This window comes from Pleurodeles waltl, chromosome 8 (genome assembly GCF_031143425.1).
Source record: "Pleurodeles waltl isolate 20211129_DDA chromosome 8, aPleWal1.hap1.20221129, whole genome shotgun sequence".
Taxonomy (NCBI): domain Eukaryota; kingdom Metazoa; phylum Chordata; class Amphibia; order Caudata; family Salamandridae; genus Pleurodeles; species Pleurodeles waltl.
The window spans coordinates 1,161,875,322-1,161,901,260 of record NC_090447.1 but is presented as its reverse complement, the minus strand read 5'-3'; the positions used below and the strand labels follow the sequence as shown (position 1 = coordinate 1,161,901,260).

Sequence of the window (25,939 nt, the reverse complement as noted above, 5' to 3'; positions counted from 1 at the left end):
CGGGGCTGCACTTCTGGACACTGCATCCTCCTGACTGGACCGAATGCTCCCTCAGTGGACTGGATGGTCAGCACAATGAAGCACCAGTCACAGTGCTGCCTGCTCCTGCAGGGAAGTAGCTCCTTCACTCCTACAGAGATGATGGCTGGTTGGCGAACTGCTGGCAAGTATCAGGGGCTTTTGGAGGATGCACTGCTCCAGGACGACTCGGGTCTTTGCAATTGTCAGGAATGGAGCAGGTAGGCAGGATTTGGAGCCAAAGTCCTTAGCTAGTCCTCGGTCCTTGCGTTGGTTGGCTCTTCTTTGACCTCCTTCTTTAGTCAGTTGAATCAGAGTTCTTCGTGCATGGAGGGCCCCTATCAATTCAGGGGTGTTTAGGAGAGTGTGGGGTAGTAGCCAATGGGCTACTTAACTCTGGAGTAACTACCCCCCCCCCCCCCAACCCTATATGACCACTTCCTAGGGGGGTGGACATAACCCTGTCCCAGAGTTCCTAGTTCCAAGAAAAACAAGATGGTGGAACCCCTCCCTCGAAGAGAACATCAGGTAGTCAACTTAAGGGTGTGACTAGCCTGGTAATACAGCACGCCTACTTGCATAACTAATTTCACGCCTGTTATTGTGCCAGTTGGGCCTCAGAGCAGGTCTGGGGGAAGCCGGGGTTGCAAATCACACGCAGCAGAGATTTCTAAGTCTCTGACCTTGGTATGCAGATTCAATAACCATCCTGCTGGAGGCGGTGATAACTCTTTCCTCCAGAACAGGCATTGTTTCTGGCCTCAGAGCGCGGGCCCTCACCTCCAGGGGGTCAGAAACTCATCTGTGGAGGCAGGCTGGTTGATATCAGTTAGCCAACAAACTAGAGGACTAGTACGTTTCAGGGGGCACCTCAAAAGTCCCTCTTTAGTAACCAGGCCCTAGGTACCAGGGATACTGTTTTCTAAGGACTTACAGGGGTGCTAAAGGGTGTGACAACTGTACACAATTAGACTTTTTACCTTGTTTTAGGGAAAGCGCACTAGCACTGAAGACCTAGTTAGCAGGAACCCATTCGAAAAACATCAGTAACAGTGGCAAAATATGGGGGTGGCCATGTCAGAAGAGGCACTCTCCTACAAATGCCCCTAAAATTTCACAGTATGATCTTACAGATCAATTCCACCTGGTAAGGGATACATCAACAGACAAATAATGACTACTTGAAGTAAAGTATAGAAGGACCTGAAGTGGTACTTCCCAAATCCAAATTTGGACAATAGTTTTGAGAACAAAGAGCTCTTGGCCATTGACTTGCGTTTTTTTTCTTGGAACGCTGGTCATCAGCATCATAAATGCCCAGAGACGAAGGCAAGCAGGAGGCTGCTCCATTCAGTACGGCCTTCTGATGCTAATAGCCAATTAACACCAGAGTCTTGGTAAGATTCCAAGTTTACATGAGTACACTAGTACACAAACACAAGTTTTAGTCCTCAAAATACTTTCTTTCTTTTAGATCATTATTAAACCAGAGCTAAACCAAACCCTCACACTACCTTTTTTCAAGAGACTCCTAAGAACAGGGAGGAGTCAATCAAGCTATTGAGAAGAAATATAAAATATAGCAGTAAAGGGTGAGTTTTAACATAAAGGGAGACGAAAAAGACAGACAAGAAAGACATCACAGAAGATGGAGAGTATGAAGGGTGTCTGAAGTCTGGAAGTGGGCAGACTTCCAAAAATGTAAATTCTATGCAGTTTAAAAGTATTAGGGCAAATGCCACTGCATCATCTGAGGAAGTGACATCTCAATGATGTAGCTTTAAAGCAGGAATATGTTGATCTTCAGGTCCACTGAAGAAACCATAATAGCAAACAATTGGCAGGTCTAGACTTTGTACTTTAGGTAGAGTAGATGAAGATCATCAGAAAAATATTTCACAATCAGAGCGCTGAAAAATAAAAATGTTAATAATTATACCTCGTTCTCTGTTGTCTCGTCGATCCCTCTCGCCATGTCTTCGATCAAATGAGGCATCCCTTGCTTGCTCTCGACTGTCGTAACGGTCTCTTTCAGAATATCCACTACGTGATTCCCAGTTGTCATGATAGTCTGCTTGACTTCTTCCTCTATTGCCTAACGTTACAAAAACATTAAATAGAACATCCAGGCTTAGCACAAAAATAAAAATGCAGCTAGTAACATTTCATCCTCAACATTAACAAATATCATCTAAGAATTTATTTACTTCAATGATTAATGAGCTAATACACTTCAAAGTAATTTACAAGCAGGGCTCTACTTGTGAATGCTATTTGTAGGAAAGTACCCTCTTTCTTAGCAAGGTTACTCTCATTTTCTGCCTGTTGTCAGTATGTTTGGCTGTGTCTACTGGATTGGTGCTAACCAGGACCCCAGTAGTTTTGCTCTCTCCCTAGTATATGGTACCTAGGTACCCAGGGCATTGGGGATCCAGGGGATCCCTATGGGCTGCAGCAATTCTTCTACCACCCATAGGGAACCCATGCAAAGGGCTCTGCCGGCCTGCCATTGCAGCCTGCGTGAAACGGGTGCAAGCAGCACAGGTCACTACACCAGGTCAATATAAGCCACCCCTATGGGAGGGCCCTCTCAGCCCAGAGGGCAGGGTGAAGGTACCTGTGTGTGGGGGCACCTCTGCACTAGCAGAGGTGCCCCCACAAGCTCCAGATCTATTTTCCTGGACTATGTGAGTGCGGAGATGCCATTTTACGCGTGTACTGGACATAGGTCATTACCTATGTCCGGCTACATAATGGCAACGCCAAACCTGGGCATGTTTGGTATCAAACATATCTGAATCATACCCAAATACTGTTGCTAGTATTGGAAGTATGATTCCATAGAGTTTGGGGGCTACTTAGAGGCCCCCCAGCATTGCTACTGAGAGAGCGTAGCTTCTATAATATCTATTAACATGAAATGTTTATGAATTAATGTATGATAATGCTGCTTAGAAACAATAATAATAATCATTTTTGCTTAACGTGCACTTAAAATGTGACCACGAGGAGTGGTCGCCAATGTATACGTAGACTAATAATGATGACTAAAATGGTTATATTGTGTTTAAATAAGTTTGTACTAATGACTGCGTTATTGAATCTGTGCTGAAATCACCATAGGCCTTAAATTAGCATGAGCCGAGGTTTAGCTGTTTGGCTTTCATATTAAATGAATTTTCCTATTTTGCAGTGTGCTGACTCATAAAAGGACACGACCCTGCACGTTCTTTTTCTTCAAATTAGAAGACAAATGTAACCATGTTAGATCCGTTCTCATGAATACTTTTCCTTGCTCGTGGAATAAATGTTAAAAACAAACTGAAATAATGTAGATTAATGTTCTGTACAAGGTCATTCAAACCGGTGAAGACAATGGAACTGCTGACCAAAAGATGTGCAAAGAATTACAGAAAGATTAAATCATACCGGATGTGCCACCTCTGAAGACGTCAATTATGAAGACCAATCAAAGACTTGTAAAATAATATGGGATGAAGAGTTAGATTACCTAATTTATTTTCTGATAGGTTAAAGATAGTGGGGTATAACAGATGACCAATAGAATTTTGGGGGAATGTACAATGGAAAAGGGATAAAAACCCATGTCGCGGGGAGTCATTTAGGTGGGTTAGGGAATGCTATTGGTTTTATCCAGAAACTCTGTGACTCTGTTTGGTGACTTGTTACTTTACTTAAAACCATCCTCGCCCTTAGTTTTGCCCATGTTACACTTTACCTCCTTATGAGGGAAATGCCCTTTTGCACCGGAGCGGAGTTTTGACTGATGGCGTATTGACTGATATCCTGAAGACGAAGACTGAACCTGTGCGCTGACCTAAACCTTGGAGGGTAATTATGACAATGCATTTGTGATTTGTCTGTTTGCGTTTCCTTTCTAGGTACCAACTGCTTAATTTTGACAGAGACAGTTAGACGTTTTCCAAATTAGTGTTCTAAATTGTTTTGCATGAAGCCCAACATGCGAATGCTAATCAGTGGTTAGGACAGGTGTTCACCAAAACTGACGCAAATAGACAAACGACCGAGACTATGCTTTGTTGAACTGACGCGTTATTGACACACTGTTGAATTTGATCTATGTTCACGCCGTGTTATGTTCTGATGTTTGTGATTCTTCCTTTAATTAAATCTTATCAAAGTTGCCATATTGTGACTATGCTATTATGTTTCTTGGTGTTGAGATTAACGCATCTGCTTTTAGACTGTAATTAATAGGGAATAAAACTCATAAAATTCTACTAAATCGGTGTGGTTATTCATGGCTGAAAGGTCATGTTAGCGTCTTGATTTGATTAATGACTTTTACTAAAGTAAAATGTATTGTTGTGATAAATATTGATGACATAATTGACGTATTGGTCGAAATATTGATTAGCTATCTCGTCCTAAAGTATCTCTCAACTGGGTCAAAAGATTTATTGGCCTAAAACGAGTCCTGATGTATAATAAAATATAAAGGGACGCGTTAACAGTTCTGGTAGCAGAGCAACGGTTTGGCCCTTTGGGGCCCTAGGACGGAGAATTATTGTTTAGACTGTTTTTCTGAGATAATGCAAATGTGTTTCTAAATTCACCATGACTTTCCCGGGATCTCGGAGCCTGCCTAAGTGAGTTGGGAATGTTCTCGGCGTCATAGCATGTATGGCGTAGGGTTTGCGCTTGCTCAGCTTATGCATTTGGCAGGTGATTTGTGAAGTTTGTGTGCATCTAGGCCAGGTAATGTTGTTTTAGTAGGATTGGGCGTACTCCACAGTATGAGAGTAGGGAAGTCGGCGTACTTTATATGAGTGTGGCGCTTTGTATTCAAAATTATCCACGTGGTTGGTTGTTCATGTACGGACCCGTCGTGGTCTAAGACTACGGAGTATATTGACAAGTGTAGGGGACACTTGGGTTTATGTTGTAATTTGTGCGGTTTAAGTAGGTCAATCGTGCGTGGTTGACAAGTCGCGTTTGAGTCAACTTATATGTGTGAAACCTTCGATGGAGATTTGGCAAGTTCTAAAGTGCACTAGGACGAACCATTGACAAGTCAAGAGTAGGATTTGCGGGTCGAATTCTGCTTGCGGGTGAGGGAACTGAGAAGGAGAGAGTAGCGGCCGAGGCTTCAAGTGAAATCTCAGTAAAGTTTGGAAGCGAATGTGTACCCTTCCTGTAGTAAACCGGCAAATTTGTGTTGTTAATGTTAAGGTGCTCGCAGTAATTTTTGCATTAGTTTGGTGTGAATCCAGTGAGGGGCGGACGAGCCGCAAGACTTTGTCAGCTGCAGTTTGTGAGTGTGACGTCAGTGGTGCCACGCTGAGATAGGTCAGTTGTCGAGAGGGATCGCGCACGGATTGGCTGCCGTCCGTGAGAGGCAATAGACTGAGAAAGGTGGGTTTAGAGTGTCCTGGGAACTAAAGTCACTTTTTGATCAAATACAAACGAAATAAAAGACGCAAAGATGAATTTTGTCAAAGCTTTTAAGAGTGCTCTGAAAGGAGACACATACGTTATGGCGAGTGAAGGGGAAGCCTACACCGCCTGAGGGAACTCCAGCTTACATAGTCATGGAGGAAAAAGGTGTTGTGCCTTATTTGTGGATGAAACAGTGGCGCAAATTGACAGAAAAAGAGGGATGTTTGGCGTTCCCGGAACACGGGACGTTCAATACGAGAGTTCTAGAGAACTTAAGGTGGATGTTAAGTGTACAGAAGCCACCTCCGAGGCCAGCTCAGTATGAGGCTTTAGCAATTTGGGATCTAATGGCTATTAAACAGAGACAGGAAAAATTCCAAAGAAGAATAAAAAGGGCAGAAAAGACTTTAGCGGAAGCCAGATGGGACAATGAGAGCAAAATGTGGAGACGAGGAATAGTTGATGGATTAAAATTGTTCCCAGCTATAACACAGGGAGATGAGACGCAGGGAAAGAAAGCCACATGTAAAACAGACAAAGGCTCTAGTAAGCCTAAAGAAACTAAGAGATCTTGGGAAGAAGAAGAGGATTCAGACGATGAAGAATTCCTAAATAAGATATTGCATGATCGCCCACCACCTTATGCGGTAATCGATAATGTCCCGAGCACTAGCGCGGGTCCTGGGAACCAGACAAAAGAGAAGGGAGTTACTGATACAGTACAAACTAGTGATACGGGTTTGATACAGAATGGTGTCAGTGTACCCACTGCGCCAGACATGCAGATACAGTTGCAACCTCCACCGCAGATACAGAGAATCTACCCAGACGTCCCGGTGCTAGAGACTCCTACAAACCTGATAGTGCCGCCAGACCCAATATATACAAAATCGAGGTTAGTGCAGATTGAGTCAACTCCGCAATTGCTGCCCCATCCGCAGCCTCAACTGATACCGGGATATAATCCAGCAGCAGGACCTCCATTAATACCTGCCCCAGCTTCACTGGATCAGACCTTTGGAGTTGCTGCTCCACGAGGTTTGGGACCAGGTCAGACACCAGCTGCAATATCATTGCCAATTACTGTTGGTCCACCGGTGCCATTGTATGCACAAGGTAAGCCTAGCGTATGTGATCAGGGAATAATTACCCAAGATGTGATAAGAGGAGGGTCCATAGAAACCCCCCAGTTAAAGGCCCCAGGAGAGCAAGCGGTTGAAAAACCAAGGTCTTTGATAGCCCAGTTGAAGCACCGTTGGAGGCAATGAGACAGGCAGGGCTAGGAGTGTTAACCCCACAGACAATAAGTACGAATGCTTCACAGTCGCCAATGATGCATGCAGGGAACATTTCATTGCAAGGTTTTACGGTACAACAGTTGAATGAGTGGTTAGAGAAGACCTTTACTACGCAAAAGACTACAGTAACTGCAGTGGAACCGGAAAGGTCGGAGAAAGATGATTACCTGAACTTTGTGAGACTGGGCATGGAAGCTGCTGAATTAGTGGATGGAACAATGGGGGTAAACAGATTAGAGTCATACACAGAAGCAGAATTGAGATACCTGTGCCCTAAGATTACTAAAGAAGTAGGCAAGGTACATCAGAAATTAGCAAACCTGGCAGACAAATACAATATTGATATTGAGAATACTAAACATTTGAAAATAAGTTACAGGTTAGACTTTGATTCAAAAGACTTCGAGCATATGAGGTCTGCCGGGATGAAAGCGCATTTAAGGGAAATATTGCAAAGTGTGCAAATCTGGGGAGCATTAGAGAAGTGGGAAGGCAGATGGGATAAGAAAAGAGACAAGGAGAAAGGTGACAGCCCAGGATCGAGTAAAGCTAAAACTACACCAGATACAGAATCAGTAAAGATGCTACCAATGAGAGAAACAGCTGGTAGGGTTCTAATCCATGTACTGTGGTCCAGGGGAGACATCCTATCCTTCACTAATGATTATCCCAGGTTGAGGGAGAAACCGATTGAGTGGTACCAAGAAACAGATAGGTTTGTGAAGCTTGCAAAGTGTCTCTGGGAGGACCTGAATACCTTGTTTGAGATCACTGTTCTGCCCGACCTATGGCTTGAGTGCAAACGAGGGCTAGACTGGCCAACGCAGGAGCCGGCAAGGGATAAGGTGACCGGAGCACCCTCTGAGGCAGTGATGAAATACTATTATAAAGTGATTGAGTTTTTGAAGCAGAAAGTGTCGGCGAAAGTGACCGATTGGCAGAAAATAGACCGGACCTTACAAGAGATTAAAGAATCAATACATGCTTACTATGAGAGGTTGTTGAAGGCATTCAAACATTACAGTTGTACTGAGACCATTGAGACGAAAGACATGAACCATCGCGTGTTCAGATTTGTTGAAGGGTTGAGACCAGAGGTTAGCCAGATGATTAAGAATCATTTGATTTGTTGGCAAGTGAAGCCGATTGATGAGGTGTTGCAGTATGCGAAATACTGTAGTGATGAGATTGAGCTGAAGCAGAAAAAGTTGAAGGAGAAAGTGATGGTGATGCAGATAAGGGCTGCGCAGGCAGGAATGCAGGGAAATTAAATTCAGCAGATGATACAGCAGCAACCGCAAGGGAATGGTGTGTTTCAGGCACAACCGAGAGGCCGAGGTTTTGTGAATCGCGGTCCAGATTTGAATACTGTTGTGGTTCAAAATGATGTGCAAGGGGTAAAAAAAGAGGTCACCATGTCACGCGTGCGGGGCATTGGAAGCACGAATGCCCAAATGTGGTGCAGGATGGTGTCATTCAACAAAGCACTAATGTCGGTACACTGCAAAATATGAGAGGTCCAAAATTGAGAAATCAAAATTTGAACTTTCAAAATAACATGGTTCAGATGCAAGGGTTACAACCCATGCAGCAAATGCAAATGCCGCGTGTTCAACCAGCGCAAATGCAGCAGGTACAACAGCAGGCTCCCATGGTACCTAGACAGCAAATGCAACTACCAATGGCTCCAATGGGACAGTGTAAAGAAATGGCTCCCTGTTGCAGTTACCCCCCACTTTTTGCCTGATACTGATGCTGACTTGACTGAGAAGAGTGCTGGGACCCTGCTAACCAGGCCCCAGCACCAGTGTTCCTTCACCTAAAATGTACCATTGTATCCACAATTGGCACACCCTGGCATTCAGATAAGTCCCTTGTAACTGGTACTTCTAGTACCAAGGGCCCTGATGCCAAGGAAGGTCTCTAAGGGCTGCAGCATGTCTTATGCCACCCTAGAGACCCCTCACTCAGCACAGACACACTGCTTACAAGCCTGTGTGTGCTAGTGAGAACAAAATGAGTAAGTCGACATGGCACTCCCCTCAGGGTGCCATGCCAGCCTCTCACTGCCTATGCAGTATAGGTAAGACACCCCTCTAGCAGGCCTTACAGCCCTAAGGCAGGGTGCACTATACCATAGGTGAGGGTACCAGTGCATGAGCATGGTACCCCTACAGTGTCTAAACAAAACCTTAGACATTGTAAGTGCAGGGTAGCCATAAGAGTATATGGTCTGGGAGTCTGTCAAACACGAACTCCACAGCACCATAATGGCTACCCTGAAAACTGGGAAGTTTGGTATCAAACTTCTCAGCACAATAAATGCACACTGATGCCAGTGTACATTTTATTGTAAAATACACCACAGAGGGCACCTTAGAGGTGCCCCCTGAAACTTAACCAACTATCTGTGTAGGCTGACTGGTTCCAGCAGCCTGCCACACTAGAGACATGTTGCTGGCCCCATGGGGAGAGTGCCTTTGTCACCCTGAGGCCAGTAACAAAGCCTGCACTGGGTGGAGATGCTAACAACTCCCCCAGGCAGGAACTGTGACACCTGGCGGTGAGCCTCAAAGGCTCCCCCCTTTGTCACAGCCCAGCAGGGCACTCCAGCTTAGTGGAGTTGCCCGCCCCCTCCGGCCACGGCCCCCACTTTTGGCGGCAAGGCTGGAGGGAACAAAGAAAGCAACAAGGAGGAGTCACTGGCCAGTCAGGACAGCCCCTAAGGTGTCCTGAGCTGAAGTGACTCTAACTTTTAGAAATCCTCCATCTTGCAGATGGAGGATTCCCCCAATAGGGTTAGGATTGTGACCCCCTCCCCTTGGGAGGAGGCACAAAGAGGGTGTACCCACCCTCAGGGCTAGTAGCCATTGGCTACTAACCCCCCAGACCTAAACACGCCCTTAAATTTAGTATTTAAGGGCTACCCTGAACCCTAGAAAATTAGATTCCTGCAACTACAAGAAGAAGGACTGCCTAGCTGAAAACCCCTGCAGAGGAAGACCAGAAGACGACAACTGCCTTGGCTCCAGAAACTCACCGGCCTGTCTCCTGCCTTCCAAAGATCCTGCTCCAGCGATGCCTTCCAAAGGGACCAGCGACCTCGACATCCTCTGAGGACTGCCCCTGCTTCGAAAAGACAAGAAACTCCCGAGGACAGCGGACCTGCTCCAAGAAAGGCTGCAACTTTGTTTCCAGCAGCCTTGAAAGAACCCTGCAAGCTCCCCGCAAGAAGCGTGAGACTTGCAACACTGCACCCGGCGACCCCGACTCGGCTGGTGGAGATCCAACACCTCAGGAGGGACCCCAGGACTACTCTGATACTGTGAGTACAAAAACCTGTCCCCCCTGAGCACCCACAGCGCCGCCTGCAGAGGGAATCCCGAGGCTTCCCCTGACCGCGACTCCTTGAATCCAAAACCCGACGCCTGGGAGAGACCCTGCACCCGCAGCCCCCAGGACCTGAAGGACCGGACTTTCACTGGAGAAGTGACCCCCAGGAGTCCCTCTCCCTTGCCCAAGTGGAGGTTTCCCCGAGGAACCCCCCCCTTGCCTGCCTGCAGCGCTGAAGAGATCCCTAGATCTCCCATAGACTAACACTACAAACCCGACGCTTGTTCTAACACTGCACCCGGCTGCCCCCGCGCCGCTGAGGGTGAAATTCCTGTGTGGGCATGTGTCCCCCCCGGTGCCCTACAAAACCCCCCTGGTCTGCCCTCCGAAGACGCGGGTACTTACCTGCTGGCAGACTGGAACCGGGGCACCCCCTTCTCCATTGAAGCCTATGTGTTTTGGGCACCACTTTGAACTCTGCACCTGACCGGCCCTGAGCTGCTGGTGTGGTAACTTTGGGGTTGCTCTGAACCCCCAACGGTGGGCTACTTTGGACCAAGAACTAAGCCCTGTAAGTGTCCTACTTACCTGGTTAACCTAACAAATACTTACCTCCCCTAGGAACTGTGAAAATTGCACTAAGTGTCCACTTTTAAAACAGCTATTTGTCAATAACTTGAAAAGTATACATGCAATTTTTATGATTTAAAGTTCCTAAAGTACTTACCTGCAATACCTTTCGAATGAGATATTACATGTAGAATTTGAACCTGTGGTTCTTAAAATAAACTAAGAAAATATATTTTTCTATACAAAAACCTATTGGCTGGATTTGTCTCTGAGTGTGTGTACCTCATTTATTGTCTATGTGTATGTACAACAAATGCTTAACACTACTCCTTGGATAAGCCTACTGCTCGACCACACTACCACAAAATAGAGCATTAGTATTATCTATTTTTACCACTATTTTACCTCTAAGGGGAACCCTTGGACTCTGTGCATGCTATTCCTTACTTTGAAATAGCACATACAGAGCCAACTTCCTACAGACAGCAACAGGTGATGCTTCCTCAGCAGGTCACTGGTCAAGTGATGAGCCAAAATAACAGTACAGCAATTCCCATTGCGTGGTGAAGATGGAATGAATGAAGAATGGTCAGATGACAGTTCAGACAGGGAAGACTGTAGGCTTGCAGCATCCCTAGAGGTAGATCAGAGGGGACCCTATGTAGAGGGAAAGGTAATGGGTCACAAGGTTTCATTCTTGGTTGATACTGGAGCTACACGCTCCACAGTCAGAAGTGCAGAGGTTCCGTAATTGGCACTTTCGGGACGTACCATAAGAGTGGTCGGAGTAGCAAACCAGTACTTGACAAATCCAATTACAGATCCAGTGCAAGTTGAGATTGGCAACTTCCAGGGGCTGCATAAGTTTGTAGTCTGTGATTCAAGTCCGGTATCCCTACTGGGAAGAGGCTTACTGTGCAAGACGAAATACTCGATTACCTGTTCCCAGACAAACAGTGATGATGAAGGGGATGATGGTCAGTTCTCAGAGTTAGAGACAGAAACCGCGAATGAAGATTACCCTTTGATAACATTATTCCCAATGCTTACAGTGACTGACTTACCGGCTGAATTACAGGGAACAGTGACAGAGAAGGTGTGGGATTTGACATGAAAGGAAGTGGGACTGTGAAAAGGAGTGGAACCAGTTAAAGTACAAGTAAAGCCAAATGCAGTGTTTCCCCAGGTGCCACAATATCACATGGCACAAGATGTTCTTATCCAGGTGGCACAAATAAATGCAGACTTTGTGAAACAGGGAGTCCTGAAGGAGGTATTGAGCAGTCCATGTAATTCACCGATAATGGGTCTGAAAAAGCCCTGTGGGAAGGTTTGAATTGTGCAGGATTTGAGAAAAATAAATGAGATTGTGGTCAAGTGTTGCCCCATAGTGCCAAATCCGGCAGTAATCATGTTTCAGGTTCCGTGTGATCCTGAATGGTTCACCGTTGTAGATTTGTCACTAGCCTTCTTTTCGGTGCCTCTTCATGAGGACAGCCAGTTTTTATTCAGTTTTAAATTCCTGGACAAGGTGTACAGCTGGTGCAGAATTCCACGAGGGTTTTCTGAGTCACTGTCCATCTTTAATCAGATATTGAAAAAGGACTTAGAATCCTTAGTACTGCCTTTCAATTCGACACTAGTACAGTACATTAACGATTTGCTGGTGGCATCCAGGACAAAAGATGACTGTAAATATGACACAATTGCCTTACTGAATCATTTGGGTAAGAACGGACATAAAGTGTCGCCAAAGAAGCTGCAGTACTGTCAGAAAGAGGTGACGTACTTAGGACACTTGATTGAGAGAGAGTCCAGGAGAATATCGAAGGAAAGGGTGACAGCCATTTTGCAAATGACACCCCCCCCCCCGACAACAAAGAGATGTCAGGATGTTTTTGGGAATGGTGGGCTACTGTTGCCAGTGGATACCCAACTTCTCAATTATCTCAAAACCATTGATAAAACTAACAGGCAAAGAGATTAAGGATGAACCGTACACCATAACCCTATTCAAAGAAGAGCTTAAGTCATTCATGGAATTGAGAGAGTGCATGTACAGGGCACCAGCTTTGGGTATGCCTGATTACACGAAACCTTTTCAACTGTTTTGTCATGAAAGTGATGCTTGTTCTTTGTCTGTCTTAACACTGGTCCATGGAGGTGCAAATTGCCCTGTAGCATATTTTTCAGCTACCTTGGACCCCGTCGCAGCAGCCTTACCGGGTTGTTTGCGCACTGTTGCAGCAGTTGGTCAAAGCCTCACGCAGTGTGAAGGCATAGTGATGGGACATCCCTTGACAGTAATGGTTCTACATTTAGTTGAAATTCTGCTGACTCAAACTAAAACCCAGCACATGACAAATGCCCGACTTACCAGACATGAGACAATTATTTTGGGGTCACTTAGTGTTTCACTGAAGCGATGTACTGTTTATAAACCCGGCAACTCTACTTCCTGTTGAAAGTACCGAGATTAATAATGAAGAAGTGGAGCATGATTGTCTTGAGGTAAAAGAACTATGTACCAAGCCCCGACCTGATATTCAAGATACACAGTTAAAGGAAAATGACTGCATTATGTTTGTGGATGGATCCTGTTTGAGAGACTCAGTCGGAATGCTGAGAGCTGGTTACGCCGTATGTACCATAGCTGGTATCATCGAAGCTTCGTGGCTCAAGAGAGTGTATTCCGCACAAGTGGCAGAATTAATTGCCCTTACTAAAGCATGCCACGCAGCTGAAAATCTGAGAGTCACTATCTATACTGACAGCAGATACGGATTTGGAATTGTACATGATTTTGGCCAATTGTGGTCACAGAGAGGTTTCATGACCTCTTCTGGTTCTCCTGTGAAAAATGGTGAACAAATTAAGGATTGGTTACATGCGATTCAGTTACCTTTTGAAATTGCCGTGGTGAAATGCAATGCTCATGTTAAGTCACAATACTTTGTGTCCATGGGAAACAGCTATGCAGATCAAGTCGCAATATCGTTCAAGGATCAGTTGGAATTATTACCGCAAACCGAAAATGACATGTTTGAAGCTTGCATTAAGGGTGGTTGATACACTAGATGAGCTAAAAACACTACAGGGTCGTGCTAGCAAAGAGGAAAAACGCTCCTGGCAGAGAATACAATGTGTACAAAGAGCTGACGACTTATGGGTGTCAGAGGAGGGGAAATTGGTTTTGCCAAACAGTCTTATATCACAATTTGCGAGGCTTTACCATGGACAGGCACATCTTGGGAGAGATGCAATGATCAGGTCATTCAAGATTGATTGGTTTAACCCAAAATTCAGACATGCCACAGAGGTTACTTGTCACAGGTGCATCATCTGTCAACAGATGAATGCCAGAAAAGGGACTGTGGTAACGTTGAGCCACATAGGGAGAGCTGGTGGTCCATTTAGCAAGATGCAAATGGATTTCATTGAGATGCCTGTTTGTGGAGGATTGAAATACGTGTTGGTGATTGTTTGTGTTTTCAGCCACTGGATTGAAGCTTACCCCACACGTAGAAACGACAGTCTCACAGTTGCAAAGCTGCTGCTTAGGGAACTAATGCCCAGGTTCGGGTTTCCGGTCTCTATAGAATCAGATAGGGGCAGACACTTTGACAATGAGGTGATTAAGCTCTTGTGTGCCGCATTAGACACTGAACAGAAGCTGCATTGTAGCTACCGCCCTGAAGCATCAGGAGTAGTAGAAAAATGAATGGTACTTTGAAATCGAGAATGGCGAAGATGTGCGCAGCTACCATTATGAAATGGCCAGATGCATTGCCCTTAGTGCTGATGTCAATGAGGAACACCCCTGATACGAAGACAGGACTATCACCCCATGAGATCCTTATGGGTAGAGCTATGAGGCTGCCCACAGTACCTGCAAATGCTCTTGTGAATATCACGGATGATATGGTGTTGGACTACTGCAAAGGTTTGGCTGATGTGGTTCGCTCTTTTTCTCACCAGGTGGAAGCCAACACCTTGCCACCGATCAGTGATCCAGGTCACACTCTGCAAGCCGGTGACTGGGTGGTTGTCAAGAAGCACGTGAGAAAGTTGTGTTTGGAGCTACGCTGGAAGGGGCCATATCAAGTAATATTGACAACAACCACTGCTGTGAAATGTGCAGGCGTTCCAAACTGGATACATGCCAGTCACACAAAGAAGGTAACGTGTCCAAATGATGAGGAACTTGAAATTTCCAACTCAACAGTTCTAGAGAGGCAAGTCTCAGGGCCTGAAAACAGCCAAGAGAGAACTGAGACTGCAGGAGAGCCCACTGAGAACAGCCTAGTCCCTCAAACAGTAAACAAGTTCGAGAGAGGTGACAATGTGCCCATCTCAGTAGAGGCAGAAGGAGAACTAAAACAAGGAGAGGTTCTCCCAGAAGCAGACGGATACGGGTTAGAACTTGAGCCCGTTACAGATCCAGAAGAAGAAGGGGAAATAGTAGAAAGAGACCAAAGTACACCGGCATCTCCCGAGCCAGATGCAGGTCCATCAAGAGAAAACACCATAGCACAAGAGGAGGGTGCTGTTCAGCATCCTGAAAGGACAAGCAGGAAAAAGACACATAAGGAAGATAACTGGCCAGAGAAGCAGGCTGTGAACGAAAGGATCGTACCAGGTGAAACAGTAACAGAAGAAACCAACACCACAAGAACAGAAGATCTGAGTGAAGGAGAATTTCAAGGCGAACGCAGATTGAAAAGAAAAAGAACCGCAAATAGAAGGTACGCAGGTCCTGAATAGGCATATGCAAAAACATCGAGAAGTACCAGGCCAATACTACGTACCTGAAATAAGTCAGGAAAAGAGACTGTTTTAAAACTGAAATTGAAAAGAAATTGAAAACTGAGAAGCTAAGAGAAAAAAAAAAACGTATAAATTACCGGATGTGACACTGATAACTTGAAATTACTTTGAAAACCCGATTATGACAAGCTGCTAACCTGATTTGACAAAAGGGTCCTGGAGTGAGTGAAACACTGTAAATATACGCAGAGAGAAAGAGACTTTTGCATTAAGAAAAAAGAAAAAAAAAAGAGTTTATATCGTCCTCAAGTTGATTCTTATTCTGCTATCTGATTCTTTACAGACATGGCTTATAATAGAGGTAGTAACAAAAAGGGTAAGGTGTGTGGTTGGTTAAGTCTTATATTAGATATTGTGTGTGCAATAATAAGTGTAGGAGTGATTGCGGGAATGCCGTGGATGGATAAGAAAGCGACTAGCAATGCTTCAAAACCTGAGACTACAACACTAACACCGTGGGAGAAGTTTGAGCAGGATGCAAGACACTTGTATGAGGGAACTAACTCAAAGGGGGAACTTTCCACTAATGTCTTCTATCGCTTGCTGAATGAGTATGTTGAAACGATGGATGCGAAAAACTTATGTGTGCACAAAGATTCCTTCATCAGTGCAAGAAGGGGTCACCTATCATAGCCTTCCATTAACGTACGGGATAAGTTGTAGCTTGCTATTAACAAGATTCAATGATCAAGAGCATGTGCAATATTTTTATTCAAATTTGGATGTAGTGTTCTCTTTTGTGCATGTGACTGAATTTCTGAACAAATTAGCTAAAGAGCATAGTATGAAGTTAGTTAGAGGTTTCTTTGAGCAGACGCTTACATTTGGGACAGCTTATGCACACCGCAACAATCTGACTTGCGTATTAACACATGTAGAGAAAAGCTTCTTAGATCACACTGATGATAGACGCAAAGCACTGAAGGAAAGACTAGAAAAGGGGCTAGAAAAAAGCACATATGCAAATGATTATGCTAACACCGCAGTAAAGACGCAAGGCAAATTAGCTATAGGTGCATTACATGTAGGAAGGCTTTGCATATATAGACCAAAATCTGAACATGTCACTTTATTTGTAGGAACGAGTGAATGCAGGCATGTGTTTTTGTTTCAGAGTAAATGGACATTCATGTTAAATGGACAGGATCCAGCAATCCCTGGAATTTATTATATCTGTGGACTTAATGCTTATTACCGTCTCCCTAAGGGACGCTATGGGACATGCTATTTGGGAATAGTTTTCCCAAAGATTTACCAGATTGATGACTTAAAGCAAATACCTAAAACATCTGAATTACAACATACTAGACAAAAACGAGAGACAGCGGCTGCTGTCGTTGGCGACATTTTTGGAGCCATAATTCCTTCGGTAGGGGTTATCTTAAACTCCATGAAGATTCAAAAGTTGTCTACTATTGTGGATAACATGCTGACAAATTTTACAGGGGCTATACTCCTGATGGATACTGAACTTGCTGCGGAAAGAGCTATGACTCTTCAAAATCGGCTTGCTTTAGACATTCTTTTAGCAAAGAGCAGCGGAGGCTGCAAGATGCTCAACGAGCGCCGTTGTTGCTCATATATACCTGACAATAGTAAAAGGTTAGAGGTATGCTTACTAACCTAACTAAAGATAGTGCAGATTTGAAGGATTTGAAGGAACCTGGAGTGTGGGAAAAATTAGGAAGAGGAATTGCCAGAGTAGGGAGCTGGTTTAGCAATATTTGGAATGGGGTACTTGCAAAAATATTAGGTGGTCTATTAATTGTTCTAGTCGGTCTATTAGGATTATGGGGAGCTTGCAAAATTAATGACAAAATTAAAAGAAATTGGAACAAGAGGAGTAAAAAGCATGAAGAAAATGAAAGGGAGAAAATGTTTAATAAAATTTGGGAGAGTTCACACAAGGGACAAGATTTTGAAATGCGCATTATGCGTAAAATGAAAAATTAAGGTGAAAGGTCAAAAAGGGAAAGGTTTGTTTGATGACGGACGAGAGAGCGTAGCTTATATAATATATATTAACATGAAATGTTTATGAATTAATGTGTGATAATGCTGCATAGAAACAATAATAATAATTTTTGCTTAAACGTGCACTTAAAATGTGACCACGGGGAGTGGCCGCCAATATATACGTAGACATATAATGATGACTAAAATGTTTATATTGTGTTTAAATAAGTTTGTACTAATGACTGCGTTATTAAATCTGTGCTGAAATCCCCATAGGCCTTAAGTTCGCACAAGCCGAAGTTTAGCTGTTTGGCTTTCATATTAAATGAATTTTCCTATTTTGCAGTGTGCTGACTCATAAAAGGACACGACCCTGCACGTTCTTTTTCTTCAAATTAGAAGACGAATGTAACCATGTTAGATCCGTTCTCATGCATACTTTTCCTTGCTCGTGGAATAAATGTTAAAAACAAACTGAAACAGTGTAGATTAATGTAATGTAAAAGGTTATTCAAACCGGTGAAGACAATGGAACTGCTGACCAAAAGATGTGCAAAGAATTACAGAAAGATGAAATCATACCGGATGTGCCACCACTGAAGACGTCAATTATGAAGACCAATCAAAGACTTGTAAAATAATATAGGGTGAAGAGTTAGATTACCTAATGTATTTTCTGATAGGTTAAAGATAGTGGGGTATAACAGATGACCAATAGAATTTTGGGGGAATGTACAATGGAAAAGGGTTAAAAACCCATGTCACGGAGAGTCATTTAGGTGGGTTAGGGAATGCTATCGGTTTTATCCAGAAACTCTGTGATTTTGTTTGGTGACTTGTTACTTTACTTAAAACCATCCTCGCCCTTAGTTTTGTCCATGTTACACTTTACCTCCTTATGAGTGAAGTGCCCTTTTGCCCCGGAGCTGAGTTTTGACTGATGGCGAATTGACTGATGTCCTGAAGACGAAGACTGAACCTGTGCGCTGACCTAAACCTTGGAGGGTAATTATGACAATGCATTTGTGATTTGTCTGTTTGCTTTTCCTTTCTAGGTACCAACTGCTTAATTTTGACAGAGACCTTAGTTAGATGTTTTCCAAATTAGTGTTCTAAATTGTTTTGCATGAAGCCTGTAGGAAGTTGGCTCTGTATGTGTTATTTCAAAGTAAGAAATAACATGCACAGAGTCCAAGGGTTCCCCTTAGAGGTAAGATAGTTGCAAAAAGAGATAATACTAATGCTCTATTTTGTGGTAGTGTGGTCGAGCAGTAGGCTTATCAAAGGAGTAGTGTTAAGCATTTGTTGTGCATACACACAGGCAATAAATGAGAAAACACACACTCAGAGACAATTCCAGCCAATAGGTTTTTTGTATAGAAAAATATATTTTCTTAGTTTATTTTAAGAACCACAGGTTCAAATTCTACATGTAATATCTCATTTGAAAGGTATTGCAGGTAAGTACTTTGAATAAGTACAGTAGCATATATACTTTTCACATAAAACACAAATAGCGGTTTTAAAAGTGGACACAGTGCAATTTTCACAGTTCCTGGGGGAGGTAAAGTATTGCTAGTTCTTGCAGGTAAGTAACCCACCTACAGGGTTCAGATTTGGGTCCAAGGTAGCCCACCGTTGGGGGTTCAGAGCAACCCCAAAGTTACCACACCAGCAGCTCAGGGCCGGTCAGGTGCAGAGGTCAAAGAGGTGCCCAAAACACATAGGCTTCAATGGAGAGAAGGGGGTGCCCCGGTTCCAGTCTGCCAGCAGGTAAGTACCCGCGTCTTCGGAGGGCAGACCAGGGGGGTTTTGTAGGGCACCGGGGGGGACACAAGTCCACACAAAATGTACACCCTCAGCAGCGCGGGGGCGGCCGGGTGCAGTGTGCAAACTAGCGTGAGGTTTCCAATGGAGTCAATGGGAGACCAAGGGGTCTCTAAAGCGGTGCAGGCAGGCAAGGGGGGGGGCTCCTCGGGGTAGCCACCACCGGGGCAAGGGAGAGGGCCTCCTGGGGGTCACTCCTGCACTGGAGTTCTGATCCTTCAGGTGCTGGGGGCTGCGGGTGCAGGGTCTTTTCCAGCCGTCGGGATTTCAGAATCAGGCAGTTGCGGTCAGGGGGAGCCTCGGGATTCCCTCTGCAGGCGTCGCTGTGAGGGCTCAGGGGGGACAACTTTGGTTACTCACAGTCTTGGAGTCGCCGGAGGGTCCTCCCTGTAGCGTTGTTTCTCCACCAGTCACGTCGGGGTCGCCGGGTGCAGCGTTGCAAGTCTCACGCTTCTTGCGGGGATTGCAGGGGTCTTTAAATCTGCTCCTCTGGAACAAAGTTGCAGTCTTTTTGGAACAGGGCCGCTGTCCTCGGGAGATTCTTGTTCCTTTTGAAGCAGGGCAGTCCTCTGAGGATTCAGAGGTCGCTGGTCCTGGGGAAAGCGTCACTGGAGCAGGTTTCTTTAGAAGGCAGGAGACAGGCCGGTAGGACTGGGGCCAAAGCAGTTGGTGTCTTCTTTCTTCTTCTGCAGTGGTCTTTCAGCTCAGCAGTCCTCTTCTTCTTGTAGTTGCAGGAATGTAAATTCTTAGGTTCAGGGTAGCCCTTAAATACTAAATTTAAGGGCGTGTTTAGGTCTGGGGGGTTAGTAGCCAATGGCTACTAGCCCTGAGGGTGGGTACACCCTCTTTGTGCCTCCTCCCAAGGGGAGCGGGTCACAATCCTATCCCTATTGGGGGAATCCTCCATCTGCAAGATGGAGGATTTCTAAAAGTTAGAGTCACTTCAGCTCAGGACACCTTAGGGGCTCTCCTAACTGGCCAGTGACTCCTCCTTGTTATTCTCATTATTTCCTCCGGCCTTGCCGCCAAAAGTGGGGCCGTGGCCGGAGGGGGCGGGCAACTCCACTAGCTGGAGTGCCCTGCAGTGCTGGAACAAAGGGGGTGAGCCTTTGAGGCTCACCGCCAGGTGTTACAGCTCCTGCCTGGGGGAGGTGTTAGCATCTCCACCCAGTGCAGGCTTTGTTACTGGCCTCAGAGTGACAAAGGCACTCTCCCCATGGGGCCAGCAACATATCTCGAGTGTGGCAGGCTGCTGGAACCAGTCAGCCTACACAGGTAGTCGGTTAAGGTTTCAGGGGGCACCCCTAAGGTGCCCTCTGGGGTGTATTTCACAATAAAATGTACACTGGCATCAGTGTGCATTTATTGTGCTGAGAAGTTTGATACCAAACTTCCCAGTTTTCAGTGTAGCCATTATGGTGCTGTGGAGTTCGTGTTTGACAGACTCCCAGACCATATACTCTTATGGCTACCCCACACTTACAATGTCTAAGGTTTGGCTTAGACACTGTAGGGGCACAGTGCTCATGCACTGGTGCCCTCACCTATGGTATAGTGCACCCTGCCTTAGGGCTGTAAGGCCTGCTACAGGGGTGACTTATCTATACTGCATAGGCAGTGTGAGGTTGGCATGGCACCCTGAGGGGAGTGCCATGTCGACTTACTCGTTTTGTCCTCACCAGCACACACAAGCTGGCAAGCAGTGTGTCTGTGCTGAGTGAGGGGTCCCCAGGGTGGCATAAGATATGCTGCAGCCCTTAGAGACCTTCCCTGGCATCAGGGCCCTTGGTACCAGGGGTACCAGTTACAAGCGACTTACCTGGATGCCAGGGTGTGCAAATTGTGGATACAAAAGTACAGGTTAGGGAAAGAACCTGGTTAGCAGGCCTCAGCACACTTTCAATTCAAAACCTAGCATCAGCAAAGGCAAAAAGTCAGGGGGTAACCATGCCAAGGAGGCATTTCCTTACACAACCCCCCCCCCCAAACGAAAGAGGATGAGACTAACCTTTCCCAAGAGAGTCTTCATTTTCTAAGTGGAAGAACCTGGAAAGGCTCTCTGCATTGGCATGGGCAGTCCCAGGTCTGTGTTCCACTATAAAGTCCATTCCCTGTAGGGAGATGGACCACCTCAACAGTTTTGGATTTTCACCTTTCATTTGCATCAGCCATCTGAGAGGTCTGTGGTCAGTTTGAACTACAAAGTGAGTACCAAAGAGGTATGGTCTCAGATTCTTCAGGGACCAAACCACAGCAAAGGCCTCCCTCTCAATGGCACTCCAACGCTGCTCCCTGGGGAGTAACCTCCTGCTAATGAAAGCAGCAGGCTGGTCAAGGCCATCATCATTTGTTTGGGACAAAACTGCCCCTATCCCATGTTCAGAGGCATCTGTCTGCACAATGAACTGCTTGGAGTAATCTGGAGCTTTTAGAACTGGTGCTGTGCACATAGCTTGTTTCAGGGTGTCAAAGGCCTGTTGGCATTCTACAGTCCAGTTTACCTTCTTGGGCATTTTCTTGGAGGTGAGTTCTGTGATGGCTGTCACAATGGATCCATATCCCTTCACAAACCTCCTATAGTACCCAGTCAAGCCAAGGAATGCCCTGACTTGAGTCTGGGTTTTTGGAGCTGCCCAGTCCAGAATAGTCTGGATCTTAGGCTGGAGTGGCTGAACTTGGCCTCCACCTACAAGGTGTCCCAAGTAAACCACAGTTCCCTGCCCTATCTGGCATTTGGATGCCTTGATAGAGAGGCCTGCTGAATGCAGAGCCTTCAAAACCTTCTTCAGGTGGACCAGGTGATCCTGCCAGTTGGAGCTAAAGACAGCAATATCATCAAGATAAGCTGCACTAAAGGAGTCCAAGCCAGCAAGGACTTGATTCACCAACCTTTGGAAGGTGCCAGGGGCATTCTTTAAACCAAAGGGCATAACAGTGAACTGATAATGCCCATCAGGTGTGGAGAATGCTGTCTTTTCTTTTGCTCCAGGGGCCATTTTGATTTGCCAGTACCCTGCTGTTAAGTCAAAGGTACTAAAGAATTTGGCAGCCCCTAATTTATCAATCAGTTCATCAGCTCTAGGAATGGGATGGGCATCTGTCTTGGTGACAGAATTAAGTCCTCTGTAGTCCACACAAAACCTCATCTCTCTCTTTCCTTCTTTGGTGTGAGGTTTGGGGACTAAGACCACTGGGCTAGCCCAGGGGCTGTCAGAGTACTCAATTACTCCCAATTCCAGCATCTTGTGGACTTCCACCTTGATGCTTTCCTTAACTTGGTCAGACTGTCTGAATATTTTGTTTTTGACAGGCATGCTGTCTCCTGTGTCCACATCATGGGTACACAGGTGTGTCTGACCAGGGGTTAGGGAAAAGAGCTCAGCAAACTGTTGTAAGACCTTCCTACAATCAGATTGCTGTTGGTTAGAGAGGGTGTCTGAATAGATCACTCCATCCACTGAGCCATCTTTAGGGTCTGATGAGAGGAGATCAGGGAGAGGCTCACTCTCAGCTTCCTGGTCCTCATCTGTTACCATCAACAGATTTACATCAGCCCTGTCATGGAAGAGCTTTAGGCGGTTCACATGGATCACCCTCTTGGGGCTCCTGCTAGTGCCTAGGTCCACCAGGTAGGTGACCTGACTCTTCTTCTCTAGCACTGGGTAAGGGCCACTCCATTTGTCCTGGAGTGCCCTGGGAGCCACAGGTTCCAAAACCCAGACTTTCTGCTCTGGCTGAAATTCAACCATTGCAGCCTTTTGGTCATACCAAAACTTCTGGAGCTGTTGGCTGGCCTCAAGGTTTTTACTTGCCTTTTCCATGTACTCTGCCATTCTGGAGCGAAGGCCAAGTACATAGTCCATGTAGGAAGTTGGCTCTGTATGTGCTATTTCAAAGTAAGGAATAGCATGCACAGAGTCCAAGGGTTCCCCTTAGAGGTAAAATAGTGGTAAAAAGAGATAATACTAATGCTCTATTTTGTGGTAGTGTGATCGAGCAGTAGGCTTATCCAAGGAGTAGTGTTAAGCATTTGTTGTACATACACATAGACAATAAATGAGGTACACACACTCAGAGACAAATCCAGCCAATAGGTTTTGTTATAGAAAAATATATTTTCTTAGTTTATTTTAAGAACCACAGGTTCACATTTCACATGTAATAGCTTGTTTGGAAGGTATTGCAGGTAAGTACTCTAGGAACTTTGAATCATTACATTAGCATGAATACTTTTGTCATAAAACACAATAAGCTGTTTTAAAAGTGGACACAGCGCAATTTTCACAGTTCTTGGGGGAGGTAAGTTATTGTTAGTTTTCACAGGTAAGTAAGTCACTTACAGTTCTCAGTTTTTGGTCCAAGGTAGCCCACCGTTGGGGGTTCAGAGCAACCCCAAAGTTATCACACCAGCAGCTCAGGGCCGGTCAGGTGCAAAGGTCAAAGAGGGGCCCAAAACACATAGGCTATAATGGAGAGAAGGGGGTGCCCCGGTTCCAGTCTGCCAGCAGGTAAGTACGCGCGTCTTCGGAGGGCAGACCAGGGGGGTTTTGTAGGGCACCGGGGGGGACACAAAGTAGCACAGAAAGTACACCCTCAGCAGCGCGGGGGCGGCCGGGTGCAGTGTGCAAACACGCGTCGGGTTTCCTTCACGTTTCAATGGGAGACCAAGGGGTCTCTTCAGCGATGCAGGCAGGCAAGGGGGGGGGCTCCTCGGGGTAGCCACCACCTGGGCAAGGGAGAGGGCCTCCTGGGGGTCACTCCTGCACAGAAGTTCCGTTTCTTTAGGGGCTGGGGGCTGCGGGTGCAGGGCCTTTTCCAGCCGTCGGGAAATGGAGTTCAGACAGTCGCGGTCAGGGGGAGCCTGAGGATTCCCTCTGCAGGCGTCGCTGTGGGGGCTCAGGGCGGACAACTTTGGTTACTCACAGTCGTAGAGTCGCCGGAGGGTCCTCCCTGAGTTGGTTGTTCTCCACCAGTCGAGTCGGGGTCGCCGGGTGCAGTGTTGCAAGTCTCACGCTTCTTGCGGGGAATTGCAGGGGTCTTTAAATCTGCTCCTTGTAACAAAGTTGCAGTTCTTTTGGAGCAGTGCCGCTGTCCTCGGGAGTTTCTTGTCTTTTTCGAAGCAGGGCAGTCCTCAGAGGATTCAGAGGTCGCTAGTCCCTTGGAAAGCGTCGCTGGAGCAGGTTCTTTGGAAGGCAGGAGACAGGCCGGTAAGTCTGGGGCCAAGGCAGTTGGTGTCTTCTGGTCTTCCTCTGCAGGGGTCTTTCAGCTCGGCAGTCCTTCTTCTTGTAGTTGCAGGAATCTAAATCTTTAGGTTCAGGGAAGCCCTTAAATACTAAATTTAAGGGCGTGTTTAGGTCTGGGGGGTTAGCAGCCAATGGCTACTAGCCCTGAGGGTGGGTACACCCTCTTTGTGCCTCCTCCCAAGGGGAGGGGGTCACATCCCTAATCCTATTGGGGGAATCCTCCATCTGCAAGATGGAGGATTTCTAAAAGTTAGAGTCACCTCAGCTCAGGACACCTTAGGGGCTGTCCTGACTGGCCAGTGACTCCTCCTTGTTATTCTCCTTATTTTCTCCGGCCTTGCCGCCAAAAGTGGGGGCCGGGGCCGGAGGGGGCGGGCAACTCCACTAGCTGGAGTGTCCTGCGGGGCTGTGACAAAGGGGTGAGCCTTGAGGCTCACCGCCAGGTGTTACAGCTCCTGCCTGGGGGAGGTGTTAGCATCTCCACCCAGTGCAGGCTTTGTTACTGGCCTCAGAGTGACAAAGGCACTCTCCCCATGGGGCCAGCAACATGTCTCTAGTGTGGCAGGCTGCTGGAACCAGTCAGCCTACACAGATAGTCGGTTAAGTTTCAGGGGGCACCTCTAAGGTGCCCTCTGTGGTGTATTTTACAATAAAATGTACACTGGCATCAGTGTGCATTTATTGTGCTGAGAAGTTTGATACCAAACTTCCCAGTTTTCAGTGTAGTCATTATGGTGCTGGGGGGTTCGTGTAAAACAGACTCCCAGACCATATACTCTTATGGCTACCCTGCACTTACAATGTCTAAGGTTTTGCTTAGACACTGTAGGGGCACAGTGCTCATGCACTGGTACCCTCACCTATGGTATAGTGCACCCTGCCTTAGGGCTGTAAGGCCTGCTAGAGGGGTGTCTTACCTATACTGCATAGGCAGTAAGAGGCTGGCATGGCACCCTGAGGGGAGTGCCATGTCGACTTACTCATTTTGTTCTCACTAGCACACACAAGCTGGTAAGCAGTGTGTCTGTGCTGAGTGAGGGGTCTCTTAGGGTGGCATAATACATGCTGCAGCCCTTAGAGACCTTCCCTGGCATCAGGGCCCTTGGTACCAGAGGTACCAGTTACAAGGGACTTATCTGGATGCCAGGGTGTGCCAATTGTGGAATCAAAAGTACAGGTTAGGGAAAGAACACTGGTGCTGGGGCCTGGTTAGCAGGCCTCAGCACACTTTCAATTCAAAACATAGCATCAGCAAAGGCAAAAAGTCAGGGGGTAACCATGCCAAGGAGGCATTTCCTTACACAACCCCCCCCCCCCCCCCCCCAAACGAAAGAGGATGAGAATAACCTTTCCCAAGAGAGTCTTCATTTTCTAAGTGGAAGAACCTGGAAAGGCCATCTGCATTGGCATGGGCAGTCCCAGGTCTGTGTTCCACTATAAAGTCCA

The 25,939-nt window shown here is 46.1% G+C and overlaps 1 protein-coding gene across 3 annotated transcripts in view; it reads right to left on the bottom strand.

Annotated features, from left to right (window-relative positions):
- Nucleotides 1-25,939, bottom strand: part of ZC3H13 (zinc finger CCCH-type containing 13) — a 532,845-nt gene that overhangs the window by 218,012 nt on the left and 288,894 nt on the right. For all 3 annotated transcript variants that reach the window (XM_069205400.1, XM_069205402.1, XM_069205401.1), the window contains exon 12: nt 1,958-2,113. In XM_069205400.1, coding sequence (XP_069061501.1) covers nt 1,958-2,113 — 156 coding nt within the window. The remainder of the gene's footprint in view (nt 1-1,957; nt 2,114-25,939) is intronic.